A 16969-nucleotide genomic window follows, 5' to 3' on the forward strand; every position below is an offset into this window, starting at 1 on the left:
GCTTTTTTTTCAATCTGCAGAAGAGATTTTAACTACTAATCAAAGTTTGGTCAACCTCCAGGAAAAGGCTAAAAAGGCCACAATCAGTAGAGAGGGCAAGGGGAGAAATACACAAGCCAGGGCGACTACAAAGTAGATTACCAACTTGGCTCCAGAAGCCTGATTCTATCCTGACGGGCCTCCCAGATAATGTTGTAAATAATGCAGATTATGAAAAGCACGGTCAGCCTGAAAAATTGTCACCACATACACAGAAAAGCAATTATGTGAGGTGATGGATATGTTAAAACTTTACTGTGGTAATCATTTTGCAATATATGCAGGTCTCAAATCATTATATTGTCCACCTTAAACTTACACAATGCTATGTCAATTATGTGTCAACAAAATTGGGGAGAAAAAAGCAAAGCAGTGTGGAAGGAATGAGATGGAGAAAAGAACAAAATGCATTATTCTTTGAGAGAGGAATGTAAAAAACTCACTAGTTTGCTATGTTAAAAAAAAGATGGCACATTTATTGCTACATAAATGTTATATACATATTGTGTTTTCTGTTACAGTGACAGAAAAAATTTTGAACTTCTTGCTGCTGGTTGAAAAGGTTTATCAATAATACCTTGAATTTGACACAGGATACAAATCTGCAATAAACCAACAATGGAAACTGGAGAACAAGATGAGAAGCAATTCATCTCGGACAATTAGCTCTTACAATACTCCATAGGTACTACACGGTATGCTAGAATCCTACTATGGTCTTAAAATGCTATTGTAAATTTCTGATATTAATGAACAGGTTATGGTAAATAACCCTACATTTTTACTACCTAATATAATAAAATAAAGTAAGAAACTTTTTACTGAAAACTTTTCGATTTCAAAAATCTAGAAAGAGTAATATTTAGAATTCAAGAAATTTTCTTACAAGATTATTGTATAAAAGACTAGCTACAGTGAAAAATAAGCCAAATGTTTTTTTCTTTCTATTTTATGAAGGAAAGCTTCTGGGCATACTGCAAAGTCTAATATAGCGAAAAAGACAACAAGCTCTGAAGAAAAAAAGGCCAGGCAGTGGCGTATGTTCACTCACACATCATAAGCAACGACTTCTGTTTAGCTGATTAACACTGAAATGAAGAACAAGGCCACAGATAGAGTCTGATGTAATTGGAGAATATATGCAAATTAAAGTAACCAAAAAGTCCACTAAGTTCACAAAAGACCGATTTGTTAGGAATCATCCTGATTGGAGGATCTGAAGTCCTGTCTTAATTGTTTTTGTTCTTTCAAATTAACAGAAATCTTTGAGTTACATAGTGATTTGGGTCCTTTCTTCTGTGTGCTGACTGCCTTTGTTGATATTGGCCATAAGGAATTATTAAGCCAAGACAACCTTGTTTAGCATGTTTTTCTCTCCCAGGGCTGTTGTGGTGGAAGACAGATTTCATGGAAGTTCAAAGTGATTATGATATCTTAAAAAACAACTCTGAAGGATTAGAAACAGAGGGGTGCCTTAATGTACTGTGCTAAGATGGACCGACAAGCACTGGTTTACTGCTAATCTGGCTCATCTTCTTGGGACAGGGGCAGATGGTTTGCAGTTGATTAAATCACCCACTGAATTCCTCCCCATTGACCAGCCATCCAAGTGACAGAGAAATAAAGGCGAGGATAAGGAAACACGGGTGACCATTGCTCTTGTATTCCATTAGGTAATTAGCCTCAGAGTGCTGTGTTCATTTATCACACTACCTGCCTCGGTGACTACTGGGTTTTGTTACAGTCACCATAATCACAGCCTGAAAATCTTCTTTGTATTTTAAATCCATTTTGTGCTTACTTACAGCTAACACTTTACAAGTACTATATGTAGTACTTACTGCTTGGAAAACAAAGCAATTTCTAAGTAGATTCTTCCCTTGTAATTTACACTCTTGCTATTACAAGCTTTACTATGAAACCTAGAAGCTTGAAAAGTCTTGGTTATTATTAGAAATAAAGCAATGTTTATTTTGGGGAAAATCTAGGGGACAAAATTTCCCCCTTTAAAATCTTAGCTAGGGTATGGTCACAGATGGTCTCTGTTGATTTTTGTAAGGTAAATATGCAAAGCACATAGGGCTACATGAGGATTCTGGATTGTGACCATTAACTATTCAGATTCAGAGACCAAATATAACACCCACAAAGAGAAAATAAAAATGAATGAAAAAATGAGAGTGAGAGAAATGCTATACCAAGTAATATTTTCCTATTTCATGGAAAACACTATTCATATGGCAAAAGGATAGGAGAGGGCAAACAAAAGACTTTTCCCTTCCTTTTTAAGACACTAATAGGTATGCCGGGAATGCTAAGGGCCAATGGTTGTCACTGCTTTGTTCTGCACGTGAACAGCTTTAACGAATGCTGGCATCAGCTGAGTATAGATCAGCTTTCCACATTAACTTTTCCCTTTATATGTAGACCTTACAGTTCCATAACAATAAATAAAATTTGTAGTTACAATGCATTTGTCAATTCAGTTTAGGCACAAGGCAACTTCCACGGTGAGTGGAGAGAACGAGACAGTCTCTGATTGTGCAGAAGCGACACACTGCTTGCAACAAAATGACATGCTGCAAACATTTCATGGGCTGACGTTCTATCTGATGAGCTTCCTATCTTCACTTCTGATGGAAGTGTTGACCAGTTGCTTTGATCGTAGGATTACATTTGAGTTTCTTGCTTCAAGTGTTTTGTTTTTTCTTCTCCCTCCTAACAGGTTTGTGTCTTCAGATAATCTGAGTTGTCCAAGTCCTTATGAGGAGAGGTCACCTTCTATCTAGCCTACTGATAACTCTGGAACTGTGGCAGGGAGAGCCAAGAGAAAGAACAGAACCAATTAGGATATCACTGTTAAAAATAAATACCTCCCCAGAAAAAAACAAATCGATATTGATATTTCTCATTTATACCAGGTTTATTCTAAATTAGCAGTCTGCTCAATGACTTATAAAAGAGTTTCAGAATTGCTTTTAAGGTGTAATTGAAATGGTGTGGTAAGATTTTTAAAGGAGATCACGTGATTACAGCAATCACAAGATACAGGATTATACGACAGCTGGGGCAATTATGCAAACTTTTATTTTGAATGGTATGCAACACTCGAGTTGGCAATACCTGAGCTCTGAGGTTCTACTCGTTCATTTCTCAGTGGAGAGACAATGTGAAAGCATCCCTTTACTGATACATCCAGTCCACCATACTGTGTTCATAGTTTATACATCTTCTCTAAGCAGCAAGTTTCTGAAGTTAGGACCATTTGGTATTTGTTTTCACATTGGTCCCTATTCCCAGTCCATTAGAAGATCCTCAATAAATGTTCAATGAGTGAATGAATTATTAAACTTTACTAGTATTAGTACAAATTTTTTACACACTTATAGTCTCAATACACATAGCTGTTAACACTGAAATTTTCCATGTTAGTCATTTTTGATGACAATAATCTTACCAAGAATCACACCTTTCACATGTTTATTAAACTAACAACAGTACTGTTTCCTAATAGAGTTATGCTCTTAGAAATGGATAACTGAGATATTCAAAGCTACTTGGCTTTATATTATGTGGTGGCAAAATCTGTGCTTTTAGGGTCAGTCACCCCAAGGCCATTTATCAGCCATTTTTGTTTTAGCAGTCATTTTCCTGCTGGCCAGTCTTTTGCTGGTTTTAATCTGTTATTCAGTTCTATAAAGAACTGAATGTTATCAGGTGAAACCAGATAACCACCTTTATGAAATTAGCAACCTTTAAAACATATGTTAAGATAATAAACACTAACTTATAAAATGTTATGGAACAAAATTCATTTACTGCATTTCTTACAATCCTGAAACTTTTTTTTTTTTTTAAGGATTCTTGATCTCTTTTGACAGGTAAGAATGCTCAGGTTTAATTTTACCCTAAGTGTGGGAATTTCCTCATTCTAGAGATAAGGGTAGAGACATGAAAGCAGTAGGAGATATAGAAAAGCCATAAAAGAAAAGGAAGTAAACAGGGGAAGAGATGTGAGGTAGGGAGACAGACCTGAAGGAGAAAGAGCTGGAGAGGGACCAGAAAGGAGAGTAAGAGGAAACAGGTACAACTAGAGAGAGACACAGGCTTTGTGATAAATCTGACAGCTCTTTTCACAGCCTGGTGGCTACCTGGGACCTGAGCATCACAAATTATCTTTCATCACTTTTCTTTAAAATGAACTGACAATTTAGAAAGTCACTTTTGCATTGAGGAACAATGGCGTGTCTTTATTTTAAAACTTTCAAGTCTATTTTCTCATGATATTCTACATTTTCCACAAAATATTAAACATAGCTTGTGTTAAGGATCTGTAAGCTAACTAGCTTTTGCTTGAAGTCTCTCTTTGATATGCATAATTAGGTTGCTGGATATTTTTTGTGGGGGAGGTGGTTTTGGTTTTCTCCAGTGTGCTAGTGTTATAATTATAAATGACAAATAATTACATTAACTTTTTTTCCTTTTGTCCCTGAATGAAATCTTTACAATTGGTCTAGTTTGATCTCAGGAAGGATACATGGAGAGGTGGTAGAAACCAAATTCTTCAGGAAAAGGTGAAGTGAGTAATGTTTGTAGTTTACAAAATATGCTATCAAATTCTACACTTTCAGCTCAAAATGAGATAGGCGCAAAGCTGACCAAATGAAAGTGCACTTCATATTTTTTTGTGCTCCACACCTCCTTCCCATCCACTCAGCTTTACCTTACTGCTTTTAATATGTTGATGAAACTGGGAAAAGAACTACACCCTGCTGCAAGCAGATTATATGAATGAGGTTCCCAGAGATGTATTCCTAATCCATGCTGCCAGTTAAAGTGCTAGTGTCCCAAATATTTAATTATAATCTATATTAGTTTCTGCCACCTAAATAATAACTACAACTTAGATTATTATAGATCATGTACCTGTATATAGTTAAGAAAAAAGATGATTCACATTAACTACTTGGGCAAAAACTTCTATTACCTTTGTCATTTTGTTAAACAAAAAAAATCATACAGAAGCGAATTGTGTTTACTCCATGAATAGAAAGATAAAAGAACAGCTTTTCAACATGTAAAATTCCACAGAGAAGGGCACTGTGGTTCTATCATATGTAATACCTTTATGTTCACTAGATTCCAAAAGGTATAATTAATAGCCTTACAAGGGAAGAAAGATGCATATTACAAACTTGCATTGTCGTTCCAAATGAAAGCAAACAGTGCCTCTTTTGTGTATAAAGATTTCATGATAAGAAGAGGTAGGTGGATTAACAAAAAACTGGTTGATGATCACAGTCAAGTATTTTTGAGTAGAGAAATGAGGAGTATGAGCGGCAGCAAAAGTATTTGACAGATGAGTCACTGCACTATTTTCTTCTTGGATCAGAATAATACTCATGTGAGAGTGTACACATGATGATCCAGAGCAGGAGAACCCAAAATTCTTCATAAATCACAGGATACTATCACACTGAACAGTAATTTGATATTAAAGGACACTGGCTTTCTAAGTATGGTGATACCACAGAAAAGAAACTGTTGGGATTTCAAATTACATGTGACCTTTAGCATTACCATTGCCACCAGAGAATTCTGTTCAAAGGTTCTAACTCAGTTTAAGATGAATCAGGTAAATTCTTGTTGTTTCTTTTCATACTCATACTTACCTGGCTGATGTTTACATATGACCCATAGGGTTGGTAGTTTCACTAAGCCCAGGATGGGTTCCTGGCAGTGTGGTTGGCGGCTCTGCCGATACGGCAGAAACTTTTTCTTCTTCCCTTCTCTTAAGGCAGGCTGCTTTGGGGTTAAGGTTCCTCTCTGAAACAGGGGAAAATAATTATCATTATAGTCATTAGTTATGAATCAGGGACTCTTAGGTCTTAAACTGAACAAATTGCTCTTCTATTTTCTTTCTGTGGGTATTACCTCTCTGTAACTTCATTTCCACACTAAATAACATCACACAAAGGCAACAACGATGTGCTCCCACAAACGCCCGGATTACATGAACCTCCAGGCTTAAGCTTTTTAGTATTTGGTGTTTTCTCCTTTTCTACTTATGCTTTAGTCTTCAAGTGTTTGATTTCATCTACATCAACCTCCAAAGGCAGTTCTTTTATTGCTTCAAACATTTTGGCAAGTGCTGATGTTAGTCTACGAAGTCTCCTCACTATCCTGCTAAGACATGGTACATGGGATTGATATAGATGCTGACATTCTCCATGTACCTGGAGAGACATCTGTGCTTTACCTAGACTTTTATCAGTTCAGAAAATGATGAAATAGATACCCTCAGCCAATCTTCTATAAAAAATGTGCCAACTCCTCTAGGGAAAGAGGTAGCTGGTACATATCTCGTGCTTATATATATATACATATATATATATATATACACACACACACACACACACATATATATACATATAATGATAGGTTTTTTCTATAGCTAGAGGTGTGATTAAAAGGGTGATAAAAACCTTCTCTACTGCTTTGTATATAAGATAGCAGAGACAACTAGATGGAACTTTTGAAGTGGGCATTTTTAAAAGTAGTGGGTCTTACTATGCAAAATAAAAGGAAAGAAAATCCATTGCACTGGAGACCTACTGGATCAAAATCCATGTGAGAATTACTTATCATGTTATATTTTCTTTAAGTGACTTTTAAGCACAAGATATCCAACTCATGACAGCTTCTGGTTTTTTGTTTCTGATAATAACATAAAGTGTAAGTGAAAAGTTGTTTTATATATTTTTATAAACTGACTAAAAATGTCCTAATTAATGTAATATAAAAGGATCACTTAGTCTGCAACGAAGGGGCACTGCTCAATGCTGGCTCAATGGTGGAGCATGTAACTCTAGATCTTGGGGTTATGGTTTTGAGCCCCACACTGGGTGTGGAGATCACTTAAAAGTAATCTTTGGAAGGGGGGTTGTGCCTGGTTGGTTCAGTCGGTTAAGTGTCCGACTCTTGGTTTCAGCTCAGGTCATGATCTCACTGTTTCTGAGTTTGAGCTGCATGTTGGGCTCTGGCTGACAACATGGAGCCTGCTTGTGATTCTCTCTCCCTCTCTCTATAAGCCCCCTCCCCTGCTCTCTCTCTCTCTCTCTCTCTCTCTCACACACACTTTCTCTCTCTCTCTCTCTCTCTCTCTCAAAATAATAAACTTAAAAAAAAATCTTAGGGCATCTGGCTGATTCAGTCGGTAGAGTATGCGACTCTTGATTTCAAGGTTGTCAGTTTGAGCCCCATGTTGGGTGTGGAGAAGACCTAAATATAAAATGTTAAAAAAAAAATCTTAAAAAAAACTTGTTTATAATGAAAACAGTATTTATTATGGTAAATCTAGTTAACTCTACTGACTGTTAGTCATACGTAATGATAAAATTTCATCTTAGAGTTCTCACTTCCTCAGCTCCTGCATTTAGGAAAAGACATGAAGCCTATAAAATGAGGAAGATCAATGAAGAAAGAAAGGTACACACTTATTAGGATAAGTAGTAAAACAAAAAGGCATGTTCATCATTATGTAAAAATATCAGGAACTGCTTTCTTAACAAGTAATTGTGCACCTCTAACTAATAAGAATAGTTTTTAAAAAATTTTTTCAACATTTATTTATTTTTGAGAGACAGAGACAGAGCACAAGCAGGGGAGGGGCAGCGAGGGAAACAAAGAATATAAAGCAGGATCCAGGCTCTGAGCTGTCAGCACAGAGTCCAATGCAGGGCTCGAACTCACAAACAGTGAGATCATGTACTGAGCCAAAGCCAGATGCTTAACAAACGAAGCCACTCAGGCACCCCAAGATTTTTGTTTTTTATTAAGTGTCACATCCCTTTACCGGGCAGGCAGCAGTCTAATGACTAAAGAGACCAAAGAGAGGGCATAAATTAACATGTTAAATCCAAAGAGGAGAAAGCGAGAACTGAAAGTTTTCCAATTGAAACAGGTTCACATTTTTCTCATAAGAAGGCTCACATTGCTCTTATAATAAAACATTGCTGTTAGCTAACTATGACCTTGTGTCACATGAGGATCTAGCAGGCATGATCAGAATAGCTAGAAAGGACCAGAAGCAAAAACTCAAGTTAGGCAAGATCCTGTAAGCCAGTTAGTCAAAGAACACTAAGGGCTGGAAGAACCAAGAAAATACTACAGTAAGCTCTAGAAAATGTGAAGTTTGATCCAAAAAAGGCAAATGCTAGTGTTTTTTAATACTTTCTGGTATGTGAGAGCAGCCCATAGCAAATATATTAAGTAGCCAGAAGGCCTGATGTACAGGTGAGTAGAAGAAAGACATTACCTGCAGGGCATGAGAAGTGATGGTCTCTCTCACATTTCATTAATTACAAGAGAGCCAACCTACCCAAAGCTCAAATTTTGGCTAACTCCATAGTCATTTCTTACATTATTATGACTAAGTAAATATTTCTTATAATAACTATGTGGACAAACACACAAGTCAAGAATTTTACATTGTTTCCTTGCTCATATGACTTTTTGCTTTTCCTCTAGTTAATAGTTGCCTTGCTTTTCACTTGCTAGTAATACTAATTTTGTCCTCATACCCATGCTCCAACAGATCTAACAAATGCCTGTCAACATTTTTTTTAATCTTAAAACCTCAAAGACACCATCGTATCATCTATTAATTCCATCTTCTTTCCCTGGAAAACTTTCTTCTGCAGTTAACCATCTTCTATTTTCAATGTGGACTAATAGGCACCTTGATTTTCTAGGCCTAGCAGATCTTGTCATGAGATTTCCTTTTGATGCTCACTTGTGCTGGAATCTTTGTTTCCTGGCTCCCATGCCTTTGTCTTTATTGGTTACCTATAGCATAGGTTCCAGAAGCTTTCTGAGAACATGCACATGGGAGGTAAAATTTTAAAGCCTTTGCATATCTGAAAAATCTTTATTCTGTTCTTCACTCTTTGATTAATGGTTTGACTACACACAGAATTCTAGATTGAAAATTATTTCTCTTCAGAGAAATACACTGCTACACTATCTCCTGTAACCCAGCATTATTTGTCCAGAATTCTGTTAATATTTTGACTCATAGGGATACAACTTTTCCATAGCAGACAGATCTGCAGTTAATCTTCCTGTTTTCAGGTAATGCTTGACTTCTGCCTTTTCCAAAGAATAGAGCCTTTCAGGGGCTAGGAGCTTTGTGGAACAAAATTATCTGCTTCTTGTTGGTATATCCCTCCCTGCTCCACTTAATTTCTTCCTTCTAAATAAGTCAATTACCACTACTTTGTCTACTTTCCATCATATATACATATTTTGCTCTCTCATTTGCTATGCTTTCTTCTCTCCCATTTATCCTTGTGGACTAATTTTATTTTTATTCATTTCAGTGGAGATTTAGTAAGGAGTATTACCAATGAATATGCTAAGACTATGAATATGCTATTATCAAATCATTTCAACTAAATTAAAATATCCTGAGGGGAGGGTCTGGAAATTTGTTTGGGAAAAGGAAAAGCTTCAGGTGATTCTGGGACCAGTCAGATTTGGGAACCACTGTCCTTGCTCACTTATCTTCAAACTTCCTAAGACACCAGGAAACTAAAATCCTAATAGTTCTATTGTCCGCAAATTATCACTGGAAGGGAAGTAAGCTGACTGAGTAGACCTGTGAAAGAATCTGAGGAGGAATGTCTGACCATTAATCTAATCATTAGTAAAGCTGAAAGTACAAACTTGAAAGTAATATGTAAAATCTATTGATCAGCAAAATTGTAATGTTAACATTATACTGGTCATAATGGAAAGGCCTAAATTGGCAATGGCAGGGACCAGATGGAATTTGGTATGTGAGGTACCAAGGCAAAAAAAATGCTTTGACAAAATCTGAGGCTTGGAAGGGAAGCCACTCCTCCTGCTCTTCTCCAGAATACACTGCTGATTACCCTCCTGATATATATAGCCACTTGTCCAGGGAAGACAGGTTGTAGATAGCCAGATACAGTCTTGAAGCACTATCCCAAGGCAGAAGGTGAGCACAAGACTCCAGAGAATGTCCAAAGTAGTCATGTAAACAAAATGTGTACCTCTCTAGAAATTGCTGGGCCCAGTGACCAGTGGGTGAAACCCTTGCAGGGATAAAGAGGCTGCCAAAAATAAACAGGTTACCAAAATAACTCACAACTGCTAGCGATAAAGTCCAGAGAAGGACAGTGGCTATACTAAACTCTAAAGGTGCTGCCATAGCAAAGCACAGGTATATGGGCTGCATGAGGGGTTCTAAATCCTGTTTGACAGACAGCCATCAGAGTGCCTTTCAAGAAGGATCTTGCATGGATCCCAAGGCTTTTACATTAAAGCTGTAAAATAAAAGCTCTGGGCTCTGAAGCCCAGAGTGTAAGAGTGGGAGGAAGGTGGTAGGCTTTTATGAATAGGAAAGTAGCCCCTAATGAGGTTATATTTCAGTGTATTTTAATGTTTATTTATTTTTGAGAGAGAGTAGGGAACGGGCAGAAAGAGAGAGCATGAGCAGGTGAGGGGCAGAAAGAGAGGGAGACACAGAATCTGAAGCAGGCTGCAGGCTCCAGGCTGTCAGCACAGAACCTGACATGGGGCCTGAACCCACGAACCGCGAGATCATGACCTGAGCTGAAGTTGGACGCTAACCGACTGAGCTGCCCAAGTACCCCTATATTTCAGTGTATTTTAAATTCTGTTCAAACTCTAATCAGTCAGTGGTTCCCTATAAAGAGCTTTCCAGAACTGTGGAAGAAAGTCAGTACCCATTAACAGTGACCAGAAAGTTATAATGCAGTTGGATGAGCCTAGATGTTACATCTTGTTTCAGACTCAGCTTTCCTGTCCTAGCTACTTGTATGGAATCACTACAAAGTCAAATCTTGCAAGTGAATGAATAAGATCCCCCCCAGGCATGGTGGAGTTTATAACTTTTCCAAACACAGAGGTATTTCTCATTGATGACTTAGGTCTGAAAGTAGGAACCTCTGATCTTAAACAAAAAGCTAAGAATATTCTGTATTCTAGCTCTAATAAACAGTGGGAAGGAAAGGTACTATACAGGAGTAAGTTTTGGCACCACTGCTGTCCAGACAGTCCAGGTGGTAGGAATGGTCTTGACAGTAAATGGCTGGGTAGAGTCAGGGTAGAAAATATCCTGGGTCTGCAGAGCAGCGGGATGGATGTACGGGGATCACTAAACACGGTGCTTCACTGCCTTCAGAGTGAGACAAAAGGTGTCAGACACATTAAAACCAAACCAAACAAACACAAAAAAACTTTGATAAAGTGACAGGAGATATTGAAGGCTCAAGAAACCACTGATCCTGCTACAGATGAGCAGGCAACAATCAGACTGTCTTTATGAACATCCCAACGGAGTTCATACATTTTTGAAAATCAGGTTTCATTAACATTTACCCTTTACACATATTCCAATGGCCTTATTAGGAGCAAGTATCTGGTTTTAATGGTAGATTGGTTATGCATGAAATAATCTACTCATCATTCTTATTAAATATACTGGAGGGAAGTGGATGGATCAGTTAATTACTATGGTTAAGTTTTTCTGCAAGTGCGTTCAAGTTCCCCAACTCTGGTTTCCTCAGAAATAGTATTCTTTCTGTGACCAATGCTGAGGGTCATCCACAATTATAGCTGTCAAGTGTCTGTCCTACTCCTATTCTTTTTCCTTTTCCAACTTTCTTTAAATAAAACCCTACATAAATATCCAGTACATCAGAAAGATAGAGTTGCTCTTAATGAAGAGAGGTTAGAGGTAGGGTCTAGAACCCAACGCCACACCTATAATTCTTTGTAAAAAGACTTAGGACAAAACATTCATAACTCTGGATAAGAAGACAAATAGGTATATGAAAAATATCAAGCTCAATGGTAAAACCTTTCAAGGGCAGGAAGCTCATATTAATCGGTAACCTAGGGTCTAGCATATAGGTGACTGGGACAGAAGAGGTGAACAATAAATGCTTGTTCAAAAAATGAAGTTTGAAAGCTTCTTCAAGATTCCATCAAATTTCCTGAAAGATAAAACCGTTGGGGCAGTTGTCTGAGCCAGCAGTGGATGAGCCAGTATAAACCATACATGTGTCTGTTAGAGACACTCAAACATGTCAGGGCATATTAGGCCAAGAAGTTCATGGCATTCCTGATCAGGGATCAACAAAAAAACCTTGAGACCTTTTTGACTTGGGTATAAAGGACATTCAGATGAAGTAAAGCCAGGAGGGGCCATGATCAAGCATTCTATTAACCAGCAGGGCCATTATAATAAATGGCCCAGGGTAAAGCAGGCAAGAAATATAGTACAGAGAATGGGGAAGACAGGAAGCAGCAGGGAAGGAAGCAGTTCTAGGCAGGTAAATTTAACAGTGTGGAAGACCAGATTCAGTAAGAACAAGAACAAAGGGGCAGAAAGCACTAATGCTGAGCAGTGAGCAGAGGCTGGCTATTCCCTGCAACATTTGTAAGATTGCACTCTACTGGTTTGTGGGAAGCATTGAGCATACAGATATTGACCACTACTGTGAGATGGAGGTGGAAGAACTACAGAGAAAACACGATCCAGATGATGCAGTGGCAGAAGTACTAGTTGAATTCATAGACAACTTCCCAAGCAGAAGAGAAAGTGGAAAAAGAAATGTCTGCCTACCTAAGGCAAAATAGTTATGTATCTCTGCTGAACCTACTTACCTCTGACTTGCTGTTCTAGACTAAGGATGACTGCCACGGCCTGATGAAGAATAAGGAGTTTTGTTTGGGGTTTTTCACTCTTTAAATGGAGCTGACACATTCGACCAAGCTCTTTGAATGCCTCATTAATATCCCGCACACGTAAACGTTCTCTGGCATTGTTAGCCATCCGCCTTTCCTTCTCCCTTTCTATCTTCTGTTCTGGGTTCAAATCCTCATCTTCATTAGTACTGCTAGAAAACAAAGTAAACAACAATGTCTATTAGATTCCCTATAAAATATGATGTGCTTATTATATAAAATCATAAAGTATAAAGATGGAAATGAAACTTATCTACAAATTTTACCAAACAGTAGTAACAGTTATACTTAACATGATTATATGTATATCTTTCCAGTCTTTATTTTATGCACAGTTATATAGTTGAAATTATGCCACATATATTTTTAAAGCTTATTTATTTTGAGAGAGAGCGAGTGGGGGAGGGACAGAGAGAGAGGAAGAGCGAGAATTCCAAGCAGGCTTCGCACTGTCAGCGCAGAGCCCTACGCAGGATTCAAACCCATGAAAGTGTGAGACCATGACCTAAGCTGAAATCAGGAATCGGACTCTTAACCAAATGAACCACCCAGGTGCCCCTACCACATAAATTTTTAAATGCATTTTCACTGTGCATTATAACATAAAGTCATCTCTATACCAGCACCACTCTTCATAAACATAATTTGAATGACTACATAATATTCTAGCACCTTGCTACTCAGACTGTGATCATCAGAATCAGCATTATCGGGAGCTTGTTAAAAACAAACTCTCAAGGGTGCTTGGGTGGCTCAGTGGGTTAAACATCCAACTTTGGCTCAGGTCATGATCTCACTGTTTGTGAGTTCGAGCCCCGTGTTGGGCTTTGTGCTGACAGCTCAGAGCCTGGAGCCTGCTTCTGATTCCGTGTCTCAGTCTCTCTCTTCCCCTCATCTGCTTGCGCTCGCTTGTTCTCTCTCTCAAAAATAAACAAACATTAACCCCCTTCCCCCAATAAACCACCCCCCCCCAAGCCCCATAAACTCTTAAGTTCTACTGTAAGCCTACAAATTGGAAGTTACATTTTAACAAGATCCCTGGCTGGTTCATATGTACATTAAGGTTTGAGAAGCACTGTTCCAGTACACTAATGCATTCTAACTTGCCTAACCCATCTTCTTAAATATCTTCTAGCAGGCACCTGGTGAAAAGGAGAAAGACAAGCTAAAGGTAGAGGATGAGAGAAGAATCTCAGAAAAGGACTACTTTTTGTTTCACAGGGAAATATCATCAGTGGCAATGATTTTAAAACACGGGTAAACTGGAACAATTTTTTTGAAGGACAAACTGGCAAAATATCCAAAGCTTTAAAATGTTTATTACATCTTGATCAGCAATTCCAACTTTAGAAATTCATCCTAAGGATATAATTAGAGATGTTCATAGGATTTTATGTAAAAATTGATCACACAATTATTTACTTTAGCAACTAATTGCAGTCCAATAATAGGAGACAGGTTAAATAAAGCACAGTACATCCAGACAACTACCTACTATGTAGCCTCTAAATATTAAGCTTCAGACTATGCTAACTAAAAGATGCCAGACACAAGACTACATACTGTATGATTTACATGAACCTCTAGAAAAGACAAAACTGTAGCAATGGAAAGCAGATCAATGGCTGCCAGGGGATGGAATAAGGGCACTGATTACCAAGGGGTATAAGGAAACTTTTTGGGGTGGTAGTAATATTCTCTATTAATATGGTAGTAGTTATTAAGACCATATAATTTGTCAAAGGACAAAAACTGTACACTTAAAATTGGTGTATTTTATTATATGTGAACTAAATTTCAATAAACCTGGCTAAAAACAAAAACAAAGAAAAAAAAACCACGTTTGAGAAAACTCAGGGACAGATGAAAATGTTAAAAATACACTGTTATATGAAATAAAAGTTGACATTATAAAACATATATTCAGTTTAGTTCCCATTTAAATTGTGTTTATGGAAAAAGAAATATTCCTTAAAAAGTAAACAGTGGTTAAATCTTGGTAGTAACGTTTCTTGTGATTTTTGTGTTCTGTATTTTCCAAATTTCTGTAGTGAAAATGGACTAAATAATCAGATAAAAAAATTGAGGATGCATTGGAATAACTTTTAGAAAATTCTATTTTATATCAGAAATGACCAACTGAGCAGAGTCTCTCAGAACCTTGAAATAATGTGCAAAGAATAGATGTTTTCTCTTCTCTAATAACCTTGAATACTGTAATAAAGGGTAAATACACAATAGATTTTTACAAGCTAATTGCCAAAAATTATGTAAAAGTATTCTTTTGATAATAGGGAATCCCTAGCTCTTTTACTTCAAAGGAACCTTTACAGGTCATCGAGTCCAAAGGTTTCCAAATGTGGTTACCATCACAATCTTCAGGGGCACTTGAAAAATAAAGGTTTCATAGGTCCCACTACAGAAGACGTTGATACAGTGAGCTTAGGTTGGTGCCAAGGCAACCTGTATTTCTAAAATGTTTTAGGATTCTGGGGCACCTTGGGTGGTTCAGTCAGTTGAGCATCAGACTCTTGATTTCTGCTCAGGTCATGATCTTGCAGTTCATGGGATCCAGCCCCCACATCTGGCTTGTGCTGGCAGTACACAGCCTGCTTGGAATTTTCTCTCTCTCTCTCTCTCTGGCCCTCCCCTGTGTGCACGCACACATGCGCTCTCTCTCTCTCAAAATAAACAAACAACAACAACAAAAAAAAACTTACAAAAAAAAAGTTTCAGGATTCTATGTAGTGGGGCTGAGAACTACTGCTAGATCCAGAGAAATCAGAGATTTTCTCAGGATCATATGGCTAATTAGTGGCAGTGTAATGACAAGGACCTAGGTTGGTATTCCATGGAGGCAAGCCTACACCACATACCTAAAATTATCATGATAACAGTAAGTACAGTACCTTTACTGAGTATGTACTGCATGCAACAGAGTGTGTAAAGGGCTTTATATGCATCATTTTTCAGTTTATTTCCCTAAGAATCCAGCAATAGAAAGTCTCTTTTCAGAGAAAAAGAAACTAAAGTTCAGAGAGCTTTAATAACTTGTCCAGGGTCATGCAGCAGGTATGTGATGGAGCCATAATTCAAACCCAGGTAAGCCTAACCTATTAATTAAGTACTAAGCGTTGCTGTTATTAGTAACCTGTTTTACTGCCTTCTCAATTTCTGATGATCTATAATAGGTTTAGTAACCTATGGCCCATGATCTGGCTCCTTGTTTTCTTACATAAAATGTTATTGGAAGAGTCATGCCCATTTGTTTATGTACTGTCTGGATGCTTTTATTATAACGGCAGAGCTGAGTAGTTGTGATAGACACCAAAAGGCCCACAAAGCCTAAAATAGCTATCATCTACCCTTTCCACAGAAAGTTTGCCAAACTCTGACCTATAAAATGAGAAGATGCAAACTGTTTCTTTTCAAATTCTACTTGAATAACAAAACCATGAAATAATTAAGATGTCTCAAAGGAGTGGTCTCTGGATTCCGTGACCCAATTTTTACTTCTTGCCCCTATACAACTGAATGCAATGCTTACTAAAATGACAGTATTAGAATCTTAAGGTTTAATTTTTAAATTAATTTTCAATTTAATGTTTTTAGTTTTATCTACCATACTTAACACAATCTCCTTTGCACCCTAATTTAATACAAAGAACAATGTTTTAAATATCTTTATGTGATAAATACATATCACTGATACTAAAAAACAGGATATGCCAAAAAATATACCATCTAAATTTAATGTAGAAGTAGAAGAAAAACCTAAGGGAAGAATTTGGAATTCATTTGAAACTAATGAACTATGTGTCAATATCCATGCTATAAAGCAACGTCAAGTCCAGTTTCTAGAAAACCTTCCCCAACAACGTAAGTCCACCTTTCTATACTCTTCTCAAATTATTGTTTAAACCAGGAATTGGCAAAACTTCTTCTGTAAACCAGAAAGTAAATATTTTCAGCCTCATGGGCATTTGGCCTCTGCTGCAACTACCCAAACCTGCCATTGCATTGGGAAAGCAGTCACAGATAATATGCAAATGAATGGTATGTGACAGTGATCCAGTAAAATTTATAAAAATAGGCAGTGAGCCAGATTTGGCCCAGAGGCCATTGTTTGCTG

The 16969-nt window shown here is 37.4% G+C and overlaps 1 protein-coding gene across 12 annotated transcripts in view; it reads right to left on the minus strand.

Annotated features, from left to right (window-relative positions):
- Positions 1 to 468: 468 nt before the first annotated feature.
- TCF12 (transcription factor 12) overlaps positions 469 to 16969 on the minus strand; it is a 376180-nt gene continuing 359679 nt past the window's right edge. For 9 of the 12 annotated variants that reach the window (XM_027067339.2, XM_027067336.2, XM_053223969.1 and 6 more), the window contains 3 exons: positions 12757 to 12989; positions 5712 to 5865; positions 469 to 2847 (listed from right to left, as the gene is read on the minus strand). In XM_027067339.2, the coding sequence (XP_026923140.1) occupies positions 5723 to 5865; positions 12757 to 12989 (376 nt within the window). In that variant the 3' untranslated portion in view covers positions 469 to 2847; positions 5712 to 5722. The remainder of the gene's footprint in view (positions 2848 to 5711; positions 5866 to 12756; positions 12990 to 16969) is intronic. The other 3 variants (XM_027067340.2, XM_027067337.2, XM_027067347.2) reach the window with 1 other exon arrangement.

This window comes from Acinonyx jubatus, chromosome B3, assembly GCF_027475565.1.
Source record: "Acinonyx jubatus isolate Ajub_Pintada_27869175 chromosome B3, VMU_Ajub_asm_v1.0, whole genome shotgun sequence".
In the NCBI taxonomy this organism is placed as follows: domain Eukaryota; kingdom Metazoa; phylum Chordata; class Mammalia; order Carnivora; family Felidae; genus Acinonyx; species Acinonyx jubatus.